The sequence below is a fragment of the Gymnoscopelus braueri genome (assembly GCF_963280865.1).
Source record: "Gymnoscopelus braueri genome assembly, chromosome: 6".
NCBI lineage: Eukaryota > Metazoa > Chordata > Actinopteri > Myctophiformes > Myctophidae > Gymnoscopelus > Gymnoscopelus braueri.
The window spans coordinates 22,177,447-22,191,741 of NC_137607.1; the positions used below are offsets into that span (position 1 = coordinate 22,177,447).

Below are 14,295 nucleotides of genomic sequence, written 5' to 3' on the forward strand. Positions count from 1 at the left end.
CAATATTGATACTTTTACTTATAAGTACAACCCCCCCCCCCCCCCCCCCCCACTGTTCTGTTGGTGCAGCCAGGTGAAAAAGAACTGCACGGTGACAGTAGGTAGGGCAACGCATTATGCAAATGATTGATCCGGCATGCCAGCAGAAATGAGGAACCGAAATGTGAAGCAAAAACGTCTGACAAAATAATGTAAGATTGCCAGCCTAATGAAGATGAAGTGGGATGATGTGCACATCTAACGTTCCTATACGTGTTACTTTGTTCACAGTCACGCTCTAATCGACTATATATCGTAATCGTTCTGCAAGTACAGTCATCAGTGAAGAGTTGGTGAGTATAATCGGTGTTGTCACACAAATGATTAACTTCATACCGGAAGCGGTGTAGGCTACGACAACCTGCTACTATAACCTGCTATAATAACGTTACCATAACCTATGTTTTATTATACAGCCGTTGTTAGTGTTTGACCAATATTGCTGATATGGAAAAGTTTTAGGTGTTGCGAATGTTTTAGCCTAAATGGTCATTGGTTCCCAAACTTTTTAGTCCGTGACCCAAAAGAGAAATTTGATGTCTCCCCCCGCAGGACCCAAGCTAGTGAAAATCTACGAGCTCACAACGCGTCGCGATGAGACGCGTTGTGAGCTTGTAGGTCGGCTATTTTCACTGCTTCTTGAGCGTTTGTTTTCTAAATTCTAATCTATAGATTGTGGATTTGTTTTTATTCGTTAATTAAATTATTTTGAAAAATCTTTTAATGTTTTTAATTCATGGAAAAGGTGGATTTTTTAAATGTTTTGAAATAATAATTAAAAACTAAATCTAGGAAACAAAAAATAAAGGTATATTTACTCGTTGTGACCCATAAAAATGTGTTTGGGAAACAGTGTTTAAGCCTATCAGGTGTTTTGTTTTGTTTTTAAAGTGTCAGCAACTATTAACCACCTACTGTCCCACACTACACGTTTACTACTAAACTAAACCTTGAAGAATGCGTACCTGTCGCGGTAGTCAACAAGCAGTGGTGGAAAAAGTACTCACATTTTTAACTTTAAAGTAAAAGTATCAATAGTAATACTGCAATGTAGAAATACTCTGTTACAAGCAAAAGTCCGGAATTCAAAATTTACTTGAGTAAACAGTACAAAATGATTGGTATCAAAATGTACTTAGTAGTAGTAGTTTTTACCTTTGGTACTTCCAAAGGTAAAAACTACTCATTATGCAGAATGGCCCATTTCGCAAATTTTGAAATGTATAATTATATATAAAATATTTTGAAAATAGCAGATCTACATAAGGGCTATTTTCAAATGGCCAAAATGTATATAGGGCTGACGTGGTTAATGTATGTTTTGTAATAATAATTCAACTCTACAAAGTAACAAGTAACTAACTTAACTAAATAATTCTAGTGGAGTAAAAGTACAATATTTGTCTCTGAGATGTAATGGAGTAGAAGTAAAAGTATAGAAAATTGGAAATACTCCTGTAAAGTAAAAGTACCTCAGAAATTATACTTAAGTAAAGTACTTGAGTAAATGTACTTAGTTACTTTCAACCACTGCCAGTCGCGCTATAGTCAACAAGTGAATGTTGTTGCAACAATGTGTCCACTGTTTTGTGTCAAGTGTCATCACTGTGTCAATCATTGGTCGTGACTGGCACCCGAGTAATGATGAACTCACACTCGAGACGTGAGGGGAATCTTGGATTGCGTGTGTGAACCATTTCAATGTAATCTTATTTGAATCTCTGTAGCCTAAACACGGGACGGGACAGCGACCCTTAGGTGAAGATGGGGGACTGGAACCAGATCATTGGGAGTCTGGGTGACAGGGCTTTGGGCAAGCTGGCAGAGATGCTGGACAACCCCACCTGCGGATGGAGACAGCTGGCTAATGTAGTGACCGAACAACCTCGATTCCGTTGCAGGTGGGTACACGATGCCGACATACATATCATATTTCATATTGTGTAAAGTGACATTAACTGTCATACTTGAAATAAGGCTTATTAATAATAATAATAGCTCAGATTTATCTAGGGCTTTTCTAAGTACCCAAAGTCGCTTTACATAAAGAAAAGGAAGGAGCCAACTTTAATTTAAAAAAAAACTAAAACAATAAAGTGCTAGATTAAAATCGATAAAATGGTAAACATGGGTTGGAGAGACATCTTAAATAGACTTCAGCTGGAAAAAGCTAAAAGCTGAAAAGGTGGGTTTAGATTTGAGTGAGGTTTTGATAGAGGGGAGGGAGAGAGCATTATTGTAATGGTTGGAGAGTGCAATTATATTGTGACACTTGCTTTGGCAATGCAAACGTGTTTTCTCATGCCAATAAAGCTCCCTTGAATTGAAAAATGTAATTGAATTGCATTCCAGAGGGAGGGGGCAGCAACAACAGAGAAAGCCCTGTCCCCACAGGTATGGTACTTGGCGTGGGGGACCTCCAAGAGGTTGGCTTCACTGGACCTGAGGGAACGGGAGGGGACATAAACGTTATTAAAATGTATTATTGAGTTATTTCATTCCTTAGATTCAGAAAGGTAAAGAAAACGAAATAAATCATGAGAATGAACACATTTTCTCCATTGATTATTTTCCCTGCAGTGAGAATGAGCTGACCAGCTGCTCCCTCCAGGTGTTGAATCCTACTGGCAGTCCAGGACGTTACCTTCTGGCCAGGTTAGCTGACCGCTCCTGCTCCGTGGGCTTCCTACTCCACTGTTTGAAGAAGATCGACCAGCAGGGGGCTGTGCAATACCTGACTACCACAGGTTGGTATGCACCATACACAACTGGTGCTGGTGCCACACCGAAAACGTAAATTGATCAGATTAACTCCACTTTCAAAGAAGTAATGGGCCCTAACCTAGCAAATCATCAAGCTATCAAAATGTACTTTAATTATCAAATGTAAAAGCACTCAGCAGCTGTTAGTCACCAATGAAGAAGTTAAGCATTGATTGATTCTCTTGTCTGTTGGAAATTGAATACTTCATGTTTTGTGTGTGTGTGTGTGTGTGTGTGTGTGTGCGTGTGCGTGTGCGTGTGCGTGTGTGTGTGTGTGTGTACAGTGACAGAGCAGATTTGTATCACTGTACAGCCACAATCCCAGCAGGTTTCAGAGGGAGGCAGGGTGTTGTTGACATGTAAAGCTTGCGGTCCACCTGGGCTGAGTTACCAGTGGTTCAGAAGCAAGGAGGAGGTCAGTTACATTTTATGAAGCTGAAATGTAATACAATGAAGCGAAGCACACACAAATACCAGGTCAGCTTCTAACTCATAAATAGAGGGTCTAATTTCTATACCACACAGGAATTGTCAAATAGCAAATTAACTAATCATGACATATTCAAGTTCAACTTTTTTGACATGTATTATAATACATTTATCCAGTATAAACAGAGAAGGCCCACACATTGACAAAAATATATACGTATAATATACGTATAATAAGACTCAAGACACAACCCTTACAATAGTATGCATAGTCAACCATACACTTGTAATAAATCCTATATTTTCATTTTATCAACCCAGAAGACACAGGTTAGCTTGTAGAAGAATGGTACACACATTATATGTAATAATACAATGAAACACTAGTATTATATTACCTGTACCTGTGATGTGACACATACTGTAATCTCTTCTTTGTGTTATTTTTAAATAAAGAGAAGTTCAGACATGTTAAGGGGAATAAAATTACCTTTAGTCTTTCACTGCTATCGTTGGAAAATAAATTAGCTTCCTCTTCACTTCTTCTTCCTCTTCTTCATAATTTGTATAATGTTATGGTCTTTTTTATTTGACCTTTTTTTTTGCCACAAACTAACTTACCGTAGTTGGCCATATGAATACATACAACACATATTTTGTCAATATGTATGCATGTTGATGTTATGATGTAAAGATGGTTTTTGGTTGTTTTTTGTAGATATTGGGTGGCACTGGAAGTGCTCCAGAATTGGTCCTCTGCCCTTTGTCCCCATTGCACGTGGGCCACTATATCTGTAGGGTCAACTATGGAGAGCACTGCATCTTCTCACAATGGGCCCAAGTCCGCTTCCTCCACAACGCAGACACCAGTCCAGGTACTGTTCTGTGTAGACTAGAGGGAAGGATTGAAGATGTTCTCTTCTTTATTATTCTCTCTCTACACTTCCCTCTCGCAAAATCTCTTTCTCTCTCTCTGTCTCCCTCTCTATCTGTCTCCCTCTCTATCTGTCTGTCTGTCTGTGTCTCTCTCTGTGCTCTGTTCATCTACTCAGTTCTGTTTCTCGTTCCAGGCTGCAGCAGCAGTCTGTTTCCAGGATCAGTGAGTGGTCTGCATGTTGTCTGTCAGCCTCAGAGCCAGACACTGTCTGAGGGGGACACTCTGTTCCTGAAGTGTTCCGCAGACGCCAACCCCCCTGCCCAGTATCAGTGGTACCACAACATGGAGCCCATGTCACAGCACAAACAGGGCACACTCAGGGTATGTATTCTGTGACATATAGAACACAATGGATGTGTCTGCATCAAATGCTGAGTGTTCATTTAACTCAGCATGAATGTAATTTGTGGGATATGATTTGGAAATAGATTGCGTAGAAAAAACAAGTACAAACAAGTAGCTATTGATCTACATAAGCAGTTCTTGTGTAAGTATGGCCCGTAATAAGCAAGTATGTCAAAAGCACCCTAAAAAATTAAATATAATACTGTATCACTGTCACCAAAACTTTGTGCATGGCTAGATTTGGCCCTTGGGCCCTACTGCGGCCAGCCTTAAGGGCTTTTCACACGGGGAGCGACACCGCGTATTTGCTTAGATCCATAAGATCAAACTGTGTAAATCCTCATGTGAATAGATGCGTTTCTATGGTTCATGTAGAAAAAGGTTAAACACATTTAAACTTTGGCAGCAAGCAGGCGTGACAGTTTCACAGAATTGTACCCGCTTGCCGCTTGCGCCTGTCAGATTGCCCACATTTCCCTATCTGCCTCTCAATGAAAATTTAGAATTAGTTGGGGCGTCAGTCGCTTCCCCTTTAAGAAGGCATTTACTCTTTTTTGACAGCGATAGATTAAATAGTCATTGAGAGTGGTGAATGCATCACCTTTCACCCCTTTCACTGGCCAATGCTTACCTTAAATTGTCATTTTCTTTGCTCATATTAGACCTACAAAACACATTTATAGCAAGCAATTGAATTGGTGTTTTTGTAGCCCATGCTTCATCGATGGACTGCATTGTTTTATGTGATTCATGTCTTGTAGATCCCTTGTGTGACCACGGCAAACAGAGGACAGTACAGCTGCAGGGTGTTCAACCTATACCATGAGACATGGAGTGATACCGTCCAAGTCCACATTGGTAATATACGTATACAGTATATATCTGTATATCTGTATAAGTTGCTTGATGTTCTTAATAGAACTTCTGTCATCTGTTTGCTCCTACCATACCATTTACTTGTGTACTTGTAGTACACTGTACATTAAATTCAAGTCATTAACATTCTGCTTTACTTACTGGTTGTTGTTGTTGTTGTTGTTTTCCTTTATTTTTTCTTTATTTTTCTCAGGCCCCAGCTCTATCAGTGATGATGACTGGTCAGAAGTTGATCATCGCGAAGGTATTCCTGGAACCATTGTTCCCCACTTCCTCTTTCTATAACGTATCAGTGATCACCTCTTTCTGTTTGTTTGTTTTCTCTATGTATATCTGTGTATGAACAACTTAGCTGTGATATAATGACAATATATCATGGGCTGTTTTGTAATGATACAAATGTTGTGTGCTTTTTGTTTGTCACCTCAGCCAGCCCTAACCCTGCCAAGGCTGCCAGGCATAAAACTAGTTTCTATGGTGAGTTTTCAACAGAAAAACAAAACAAAAAACCTTTGGACACTGTAAAGATCTATCTCCAAAGAATCATGATCTATTATAGTAAATAAAGTATTCAGTGGGCAATTTGCTTGATCAGTCTGTCCTTAATTCCCCTCCACAGCCACAGACAAAGTGGCTCTCCTGATAGGCAACATGAACTATCGCTATCACACACCGCTTTGTGCGCCCATGGCTGATGTTCATGAGCTGACCAACCTCTTCAGACAGCTGGACTTCAAGGTGGTGTCCCTGTTGGACCTCAACTGTCAGGAGATGCACAGTGCAGTGACAGAGTTCCTCTTACTGCTAGACAAAGGAGTTTATGGTTGGTACCCAAACCATTTTGATTAATTAATCAACTCGTTGAAATGTATATGTTATTCCAGCATCATATTTATCTTTATTGGTTTTCAAAAAGAGATTTGCGTTACAGTCCCTGACTCATCAGACATTTGCTGGTTTTGATTCTAATTCCTAAGAAAGCCTTTACTCAAATAAAAAATCTGGGAAGTAGCTTTAGACCCACATTTTCCCGACAGCATTCCTGGGCAAAGACCAACTCAGTGGCCTTGTGGTTAGAGTGTCCGCCCTGAGACTGGGAGGTCGGGGTTCGATCCCTCCCTGGCCGGTAGTGATGTGCGGGTCGGGTTTTTTCATGACCCGCCCCACCCCGCCCCGCCACGGAACCCAACCCGCCTCAACTCGCGCCGCGAACCCATATATAAATCTATGGCTCAACCCGCCCGCGACCCGCGGTGGAAAAAAAAAGATAATCATCATCATAACAGCTCAGATTTATATAGCGCTCTTTTAAGTACCCAAAGTCGCTTTGAATGTCTACAGTAGCACAACATTGTCATGGGCTAAATAAACAAGCATGTTGTTCAAAATAGTTTTGTTTTTTTTTGCGTGAGAGCGGCTGACCTGCTCACCCGCAACCCGCATAATTGCCTCTGAAATCCTGACTCGGGTTACGGGTCGTCCCGCTCATCACTACTGGCCGGGTCATACCAAAGACTCTAATAATGGGACCCCATGCCTCCCTGCATGCTTGGCACTCAGCATGAACGGTTGCATTGGGGGTAAGTCCCTGCAACATACTAGCGTCATGTCCAGGGGGTGTACTTGTACATCAAGCTGCCTCACGCTACAGAAACAGGAGATAGGCTCCTGCCCTATGAGCCTCATGGCTCGGCAAAGCTTACTTATTCCTGTGTTTGGGTTGAAGACTCGATTTCACCAGCACCACCTAGGCTAGGCTTGGGCTATGCTAGTTTTTTTTTTTTTTACCATTTCATTCAGCTGTATTTAACGCTATAGATTAGAATAACTGTCCTCCTGATAACATTTTATTCTCAAACTAAATTGATTTGTATGAAACTATTTACAGCCCTGTGACATTTGTGAGAATCTAACAAGAGGGGTGTCCTGTTATGACACTTTTACAAAATGATGATACAGATTAACAAATTAAATAAACACTGTGGAATATGGTAATTTAAGGTTGAAATGTACAATGAGTATTTTATGGTAATCTGCATGTTTCCCTTCTTCGGTGTCCCTGCCCATCAGGCTTGCTGTACTTTGCTGGCCATGGTTATGAGAACTATGGCAACAGCTTCATGGTACCTATTGATGCACCTGCCTCCTTTACATCTGAACACTGCCTCTGTGTACAGAGTGTACTTCAGAAGATGCAGGAAAAAGAAACTGGACTCAATGTGTTCCTGTTGGACATGTGTCGCAAAAGGTATTATGAATGTTCTTAAATTGTGAATGAAGCCTTACATATTCCTATTATTCCTCCTGTATAAAAAAATGACGCTCTATGTTCATTCTCTTTATTAGGAACCTAAACGATGATGCCATTACTCAATCACGGCCACTGAAAGTGACAGCCAACATAGTGTTTGGATATGCTACGTAAGTTATTGATCCTCTGAGACATTACTCCAGACACTGTGCTGCATGGTAGGGAGGCAGTGAAATACTTTCTCATTTACCATACAGGAAACAACAAGGTCTTGTGCACACCTGATCAGCTCAGAGACGGGTGCGTAGGCAGGGATCAAACATAATAAATAATAGAATAAAATAAAATGATCCGCACACTGTCTACACTTGCACAATAGGGACAACTTTATTTAAGCAACGTTTCGGTCAATAGACCTTCTTCAAGCATCTCATTTACCATACACAAAGAATTATATTACACAGAGTACTTCTCTAAAACACATTACAAATAAATGGACAATTGAAATGTCTTGTTTACTGTATGGATATTTAGGTGTGTGGATGCAGAAGCATATGAGGTGAAAAGAGATGACCTGTCCAATGGTATCTTCATAAGCTTCCTCAAAAAGCGTCTCAGAGAGGATGAAAAGGTCACTGTCATGTTAGACAGGGTGGCTGAAGGTATGTTCTACATTACAATATCTATCTTCTATACTATAATTCACAGAATCTGTGTGTGTGTGTCCAACCGTTCGGTTTCAAACTTGGCATACGTGTCACATGAGGTGTGCTGAGCCGACTGGTAATTCAGACGGACCAACAGTTTCCGGGAACCGAAACATCACGAATATCTGTATCTATCGGCCTGCGGGTCTGAGAAAGAGGAAGGAATTCTTGGTGTGTTTGGGAGATTGTATGCATCAACTTCCCCGATTGGCCAACCCAAACCGTCGGCTTCATGGATTGGTGGAGCGTCACATTACGTTTGTGCCACTAAGCCGGTATAAGTCCCTGATTGGCTAGCCCGACCGGTCGGCTTAACTGATTGGCTGAGCTTCGCATAACCTTTGTGCCGCATTGCAGTATAAATGGAACGACTTGCCTATTGTAGGCCGAGTTGTAGCTTTCATATACCGGTATAGTCCGGTAACTGTGTGAATTAATGATTATAATAGGAAGGCGCCGACCTGTATAGGTCGGCGCCTTCCTATTATAATCATTAATTCACACAGTTACCGGACTATACCGGTATATGAAAGCTACAACTCGGCCTACAATAGGCAATACTCCAGCTAGGTCATGTTGCATGACCGTGATCTGCAACAACATTAACCGATCAACTATTGTTGTTCATCTCCAATGCTATGAGGTATTTCAGTAGGGTTATTAAACGGAAATACTCTATGATTTGTGTATAATGTAGTAAGTACTGTATTAATCGTTTTTCACTTTTACCAGACATGGGTCACTGTAGCATCGCACGAGGGAGACAGGCTCTGGAGCTACGCAGTAATCTGTCTGAGCGACGTACACTCACTGACCAGATAAGGTGCTCTGACTGTCCTGCAGCCACATCAGCACGGAACTTACAGTGGGCCATTGCACATGGTACTGTTTATCCAAAATTAACTGCTTTTGTTGCATTTCATTTGCATAGAGTTAAGCATGCATTGTCAAACTGGAGTTTGAGCACATGTATATGCCATTTGAATTTAGTATAAGGTCTATGATGCCACACTGAATAAATGCACCCTGTCTTCATAGTTCTACCTGAGAGCCGTAATCTACAGTTTGACTGTGGAGTGAAGGTTCAGCTGGGTTTTGCTGCAGAGTTCTCCAACATCATGATCATCTACACTCGGATACTGGAGACGCCTAAGAATATCATGTCCTGCTCTGCTCAGCTAACAGACTTTTCTGAAGTATGTTGGTTAGCTGAATATGTAAAAATATTTAAGACCTCTTCCTCGATGTGTTGCTCATGGCCCAGTGACTTGTCTTAAGAAGCAAAATAGAATGCGGTATACCTTTCTAGCACTTTTGGGCATAAACAGGTTTATCCCCTGTAATATAAGGCAGTGACCAGAGACTATGTTTTTGTCCCTGTCCGTCCGTCCATCTGTGTGTGTCCGTCCATCTGTGTGTGTGTGTGTGTGTGTGTGTGTGTGTGTGTGTGTGTGTGTGTGTGTGTGTGTGTGTGTGTGTGTGTGTGTGTGTGTGTGTGTGTGTGTGTGTGTGTGTGTGTGTCCATCTGTGTGTGTCCGTCCATCTGTGTGTGTGTGTGTGTGTGTGTGTGTGTGTGTGTGTGTGTGTGTGTGTGTGTGTGTGTGTGTGTGTGTGTCTGTGTCTGTGTGTCTGTGACTTTGCACACACACTCCCTTGAGACCAGAGCAGAACCTCTGCCCCAAATTTTTCACATCGGCCTGTTATAGTGCCACCTTGAGGCCGATTTTTGCAAAAACCCATTTTTTTATATTACTCCTACAGATTTTGTCCAAACCTTACACAATTGCAGTCATGTGATCAAGACATATCTGTCAGAGTTCTCATATTTCATTCCAATTGGCTATGATTGCCTTCCAAACTTTGCAGGCGTGGCTTGTTTTGCGCAAAATGCCACAAATCATGAACGCAGCTCCTGATTACTGTGAAACTTTGAACGCACACTCACAGTTGAGTAGGCTTAGGAAGAACCTCCACCTAATTGTTTTTACATCGGCCTCATGGTGGTGCTACAACAGCCCACTTAACATTTTGGCCAATAACTCTTGAACCGTAAGCTCATACAATAATTGTTTTCCCCCTGGATTCCTTGGATTCTCACTCTCCATATAGACCCCTGGTTACTTGTGCCAGATTAGAAATGATAACATGAAATGCTTTGGCAGGGTCCAGCTGTTGATCTGAAAAAGAGCAACCAGGAGAGCTTGGCTGAAGCAGGCTGTAGTTTACTGCCTACCATGGTCAACCTGCCGTCACCAGAGGTCCCCAGCCTCTACACTCGCCTCATCAGCCTGCAGAGACTCAAGGTTAGTCATTTATGTTTGACTATCTGGTCTCTGTGTGCATGGGCTATTTTTACAAGGCTATAGGCACAGAAACTGAGACATATTCCAACCAACGTGAGTATGAGTTGCGTGACAATTCCCAATCCTGGAGTCGGAAGGTACATTATACAGTATAGTAAACACTGTAAAATCCTGAGTGTTCATTTAAAACTCTGAAAGTGTGCAAATGGAACCAAATGGATCCTACTCTCGCAGAGTTAACACAGAGGATGTCACAGTGTACACAAGGGGCAGTTGGCACTGTCAGTATCAAGAAATAAACCAGGACCTTTTCACCTACAACAGGCAGCATTAGGTTAGCAGGCCTAATCATCCCACAAACCAGCTACATACCAGCTTGTGAGGCCTGTCATGTAAAAGCAAAGTACACTAGCTATTTTTAGCATTATGTAATTGTTCTTTGTGTCATCACATATCACTTATGCCAAGGAAAACATTTTGCTTCCTATTCTCTTTATAGACGGAGCTCACGTTCACTGTTTGTCTTCACTACCGGTACAAAAACTTGGACGAGGACCTCCAGGAACAACAAACCATCTCAGTCGGCAAACCCTTGGTTTCCAAACTCAACCTCCATGAACCCAGATTGCCCCGCTCCTCTTCTGCCTCTTCCTGTGACCTAAACTCCTTCAACCTTCCTGAGTCGTCTTCCTTCACTGAGGACTTTGGAACAGGCTTGCCCAATTCTGAAACTTCATCTGTCGGCTCAGCTTCAACTACCTGGTCATATTATCCAGAGGCTGTGAAAGAATCTGACTCCACTGCCTCTGCAACTTCATCCAGGAAATTCAACGTCCCAGAGGAGACTGATAGTCCTGAGTTGTTTGACTCCGATGCTCCTCAACCTCTTACCACCAGCTTGCCTTATAGCCAAGGAGATGACAATAACTACAAGTTTAGTAATGCTTATAATTTTCATTCTTGTTAAAGGAGCCACGCTACAATTTGGCTATCACTCAATATACCCTTTTCACAGCAGACATTTCAACAGGTAAACACAGCTAATGTGTGCCAGCATGGACAGCTCCTTTACAGTTAACTTCATACTTTTGCTCAGAAACACCTAAATGAATTAAATACACCAACAATTAATGCTAATACCTCCAACTCTGTTTATCTGCCAAAATGGCTGCTGTGAAAAGGGTTCATTTGTCAATAAATCAACCGAACAAAACTCAAAATAGAAAATGAGGAAAAATAAAGGGAAAAACATTGACACGATAGTATTTGTTAGACGTGCCTGCAGTTCACCTTTTAAACCATTTTGCTGTTGGTTTTCTTACTGTCTATGTATTAATTTGTTGTAAAGTTCATTTGAAGAGCACCTTACTCTCAAAATTAAATAGTGAAAGGATTATTTATCTTATAGTTTTACAAGATGGGTCTATGGAGTTTCAGAAAGGGTAAGGTAATTCTGAACCCCTTATTAGTTTGTAGAAACATTTATAGATGTATGCTATAGCCTATTGGTACAGTAACATTTGTTTTGACAACTAATAAAATGTGTATGGTACACCTCATAAATGTACTGCGTATTCGTATTGCCTTCATCCTATCCTCCATCTGTTAAGCAAGTGCAACTGAAACAGACATATATCCTGATATACATTAATTGTAGATAGCTGAAATTGAATGCCCAATAACAAATGAATGGCAAAAGTGACATTCTGGAGAGGAGCAAAGAATCGAGCTTCAGAGAAGTTGAAAAGTTTTAGAAGAAAATAAGGAATTCTTTTTTTGCTGAAAACAAGAGGTAACATTGAGTTGAAATGACAGTGGGGGGTGGGGTAAAGAAGGGGAAAATGACGAGGGAAGGTAAAATACATAGGGGGAAAGAATGTTAAAAATTGACGTCATATTAATATAGTAGATAGAAACAAACCCACCCGTAAAATAGAAATGGCTGGTTATTTTGTGAATACAACTCAATATGGGGTCTTGGTTACAAACTAGGTTTTTGATGAAAACGAAATGGTTTCTGTTCTGTTTTTTTTGTTTTTTTGGGCTGTTACTTACTGACGGAGAGTTTTCTCATTAAGAGGATGTTGGCTAGGCGCTGGGGAAGCCCAAGGGTTGGGTCTAGTACTAGTATGCCTAGGGGGGGGCCCCCGTGCAAGACGGGGCTTACCCCCGCACCCTATTATGAGGGTCTAGGGGTCACGGAGGTTTTACCCCGTGTTTGGAAGTTAATTTATGTGTTTTTCGTTTTATGTTTTAAGTGTATGAAACTGACAACTGGTTGTAAACATTACGGGATGAAGGTACAAGGGTTATATGTAACAAGAAGAGAAATGAGGTATTTTGATGACTAATGTGGTTGGGATAATGTCACTGAATGTGAATGGTCTGAATTCTCCGATAAAAAGACAAAGAGTGATGACAAAATTGAAAAAAGAAAAAATGCAGGTGTATTTCCTACAAGAGACTCATCTAACAAAAACGGAACATGAGAAATTAAAAAGATTTGGCTATAGGAATTCATATTATAGTTCATATAGAAAAGGTCCTAGAAGAGGGGAGGTATATTATAGTGAAAGGAAAACTAGATAATGAACCGGTGACCTTGGTAAATATATATGCACCTCCAGAAAGTGATAAGATTTTTTTCAAATCCTTGTTTGATATCATAGCCTTGGAATCAAATGGAATTTTGATCTGTGGAGGAGATACCAATACGGTTTTGTGCGATAAAAAAGATACGTCAAGTACAAAAAGAGGGAAAACTCAATTAGCAAAATTTGTGAATACATCACTAGAGGAGATGGGACTGATAGATATATGGAGATATCTTCATCCGTTAGTAATTGACTTTACACATTACTCTGCAGCCCATAAAGTGCATTCTAGATTAGACCAGTTTTTTATAAACACAGATGAAAGTCATAGAGTTACTGAATGCGAGATTGGAGGGGCGGATGTATCAGACCATAATCCAGTGTCTTTGAAATTGAGATTGAATAACAGGAAACGTCAAACTATCTGGAGACTTAATATGGGAATGTTGAACAGTGAGCAAAGGAGGGAGAAGATCAAAGCTGAGTTAATAAGATATATAGAAGAAAATGATAATGAAGAGGTGGACCCGACAGTAGTCCTGGATGCCATGAAAGCGGTCCTGAGGGGAAAATTGATAGTGGAATCAGTATTAGTAAAAAAGGCTAAGTTAGAAATCTACAGGAAAAACAATGACAAATTGAGGGGGCTAGAACAGGAATATCAGAAAACAAAAAAGGAGGCGGTATACAATCTAATGCAAGAACTGAAAACAAAAATAAAAGAGACACAACTTGATGAAGTTGAAAAAAATAACAGGTTCCTCAGACAAAACTATTATGAAGCTGGATCAAGGGCCACCAAATTATTGGCAAAGCGAATACGCAAACAACAGGTATTGAGTAACATATGCCAAATTAGAGATCCTCAGACAGAAGAACTGACATGTGTACCGGAACAAATAGAGAGAATATTCAAAAACTATTATGAGGACTTATACTCACAACCTAAAGAAGCAGAAGAGGGAGAAATGAGAGCATATTTGGAACAATTAGATCTGCCTTCAATTGGGAAAATACAAAATGATAAATTAACAGCAAGCATTACAATGGA

General features: G+C 40.7%; 1 protein-coding gene across 1 annotated transcript; it reads left to right on the plus strand.

Moving 5' to 3' along the window:
• The first annotated feature begins 143 nt into the window (after positions 1-143).
• On the plus strand, positions 144-12,202 carry malt2 (MALT paracaspase 2). Its single transcript, XM_080431143.1, has 17 exons — positions 144-332; positions 1,767-1,940; positions 2,620-2,786; positions 3,087-3,217; positions 3,950-4,106; positions 4,302-4,489; positions 5,275-5,371; positions 5,583-5,633; positions 5,819-5,866; positions 6,009-6,212; positions 7,460-7,637; positions 7,736-7,810; positions 8,175-8,302; positions 9,080-9,229; positions 9,386-9,543; positions 10,510-10,650; positions 11,150-12,202. Exons 2-17 carry the CDS (start codon positions 1,804-1,806, stop codon positions 11,615-11,617), a joined length of 2,478 nt encoding a protein of 825 aa, XP_080287269.1. The 5' UTR covers positions 144-332; positions 1,767-1,803; the 3' UTR covers positions 11,618-12,202.
• The last annotated feature ends 2,093 nt before the right edge of the window (positions 12,203-14,295 follow it).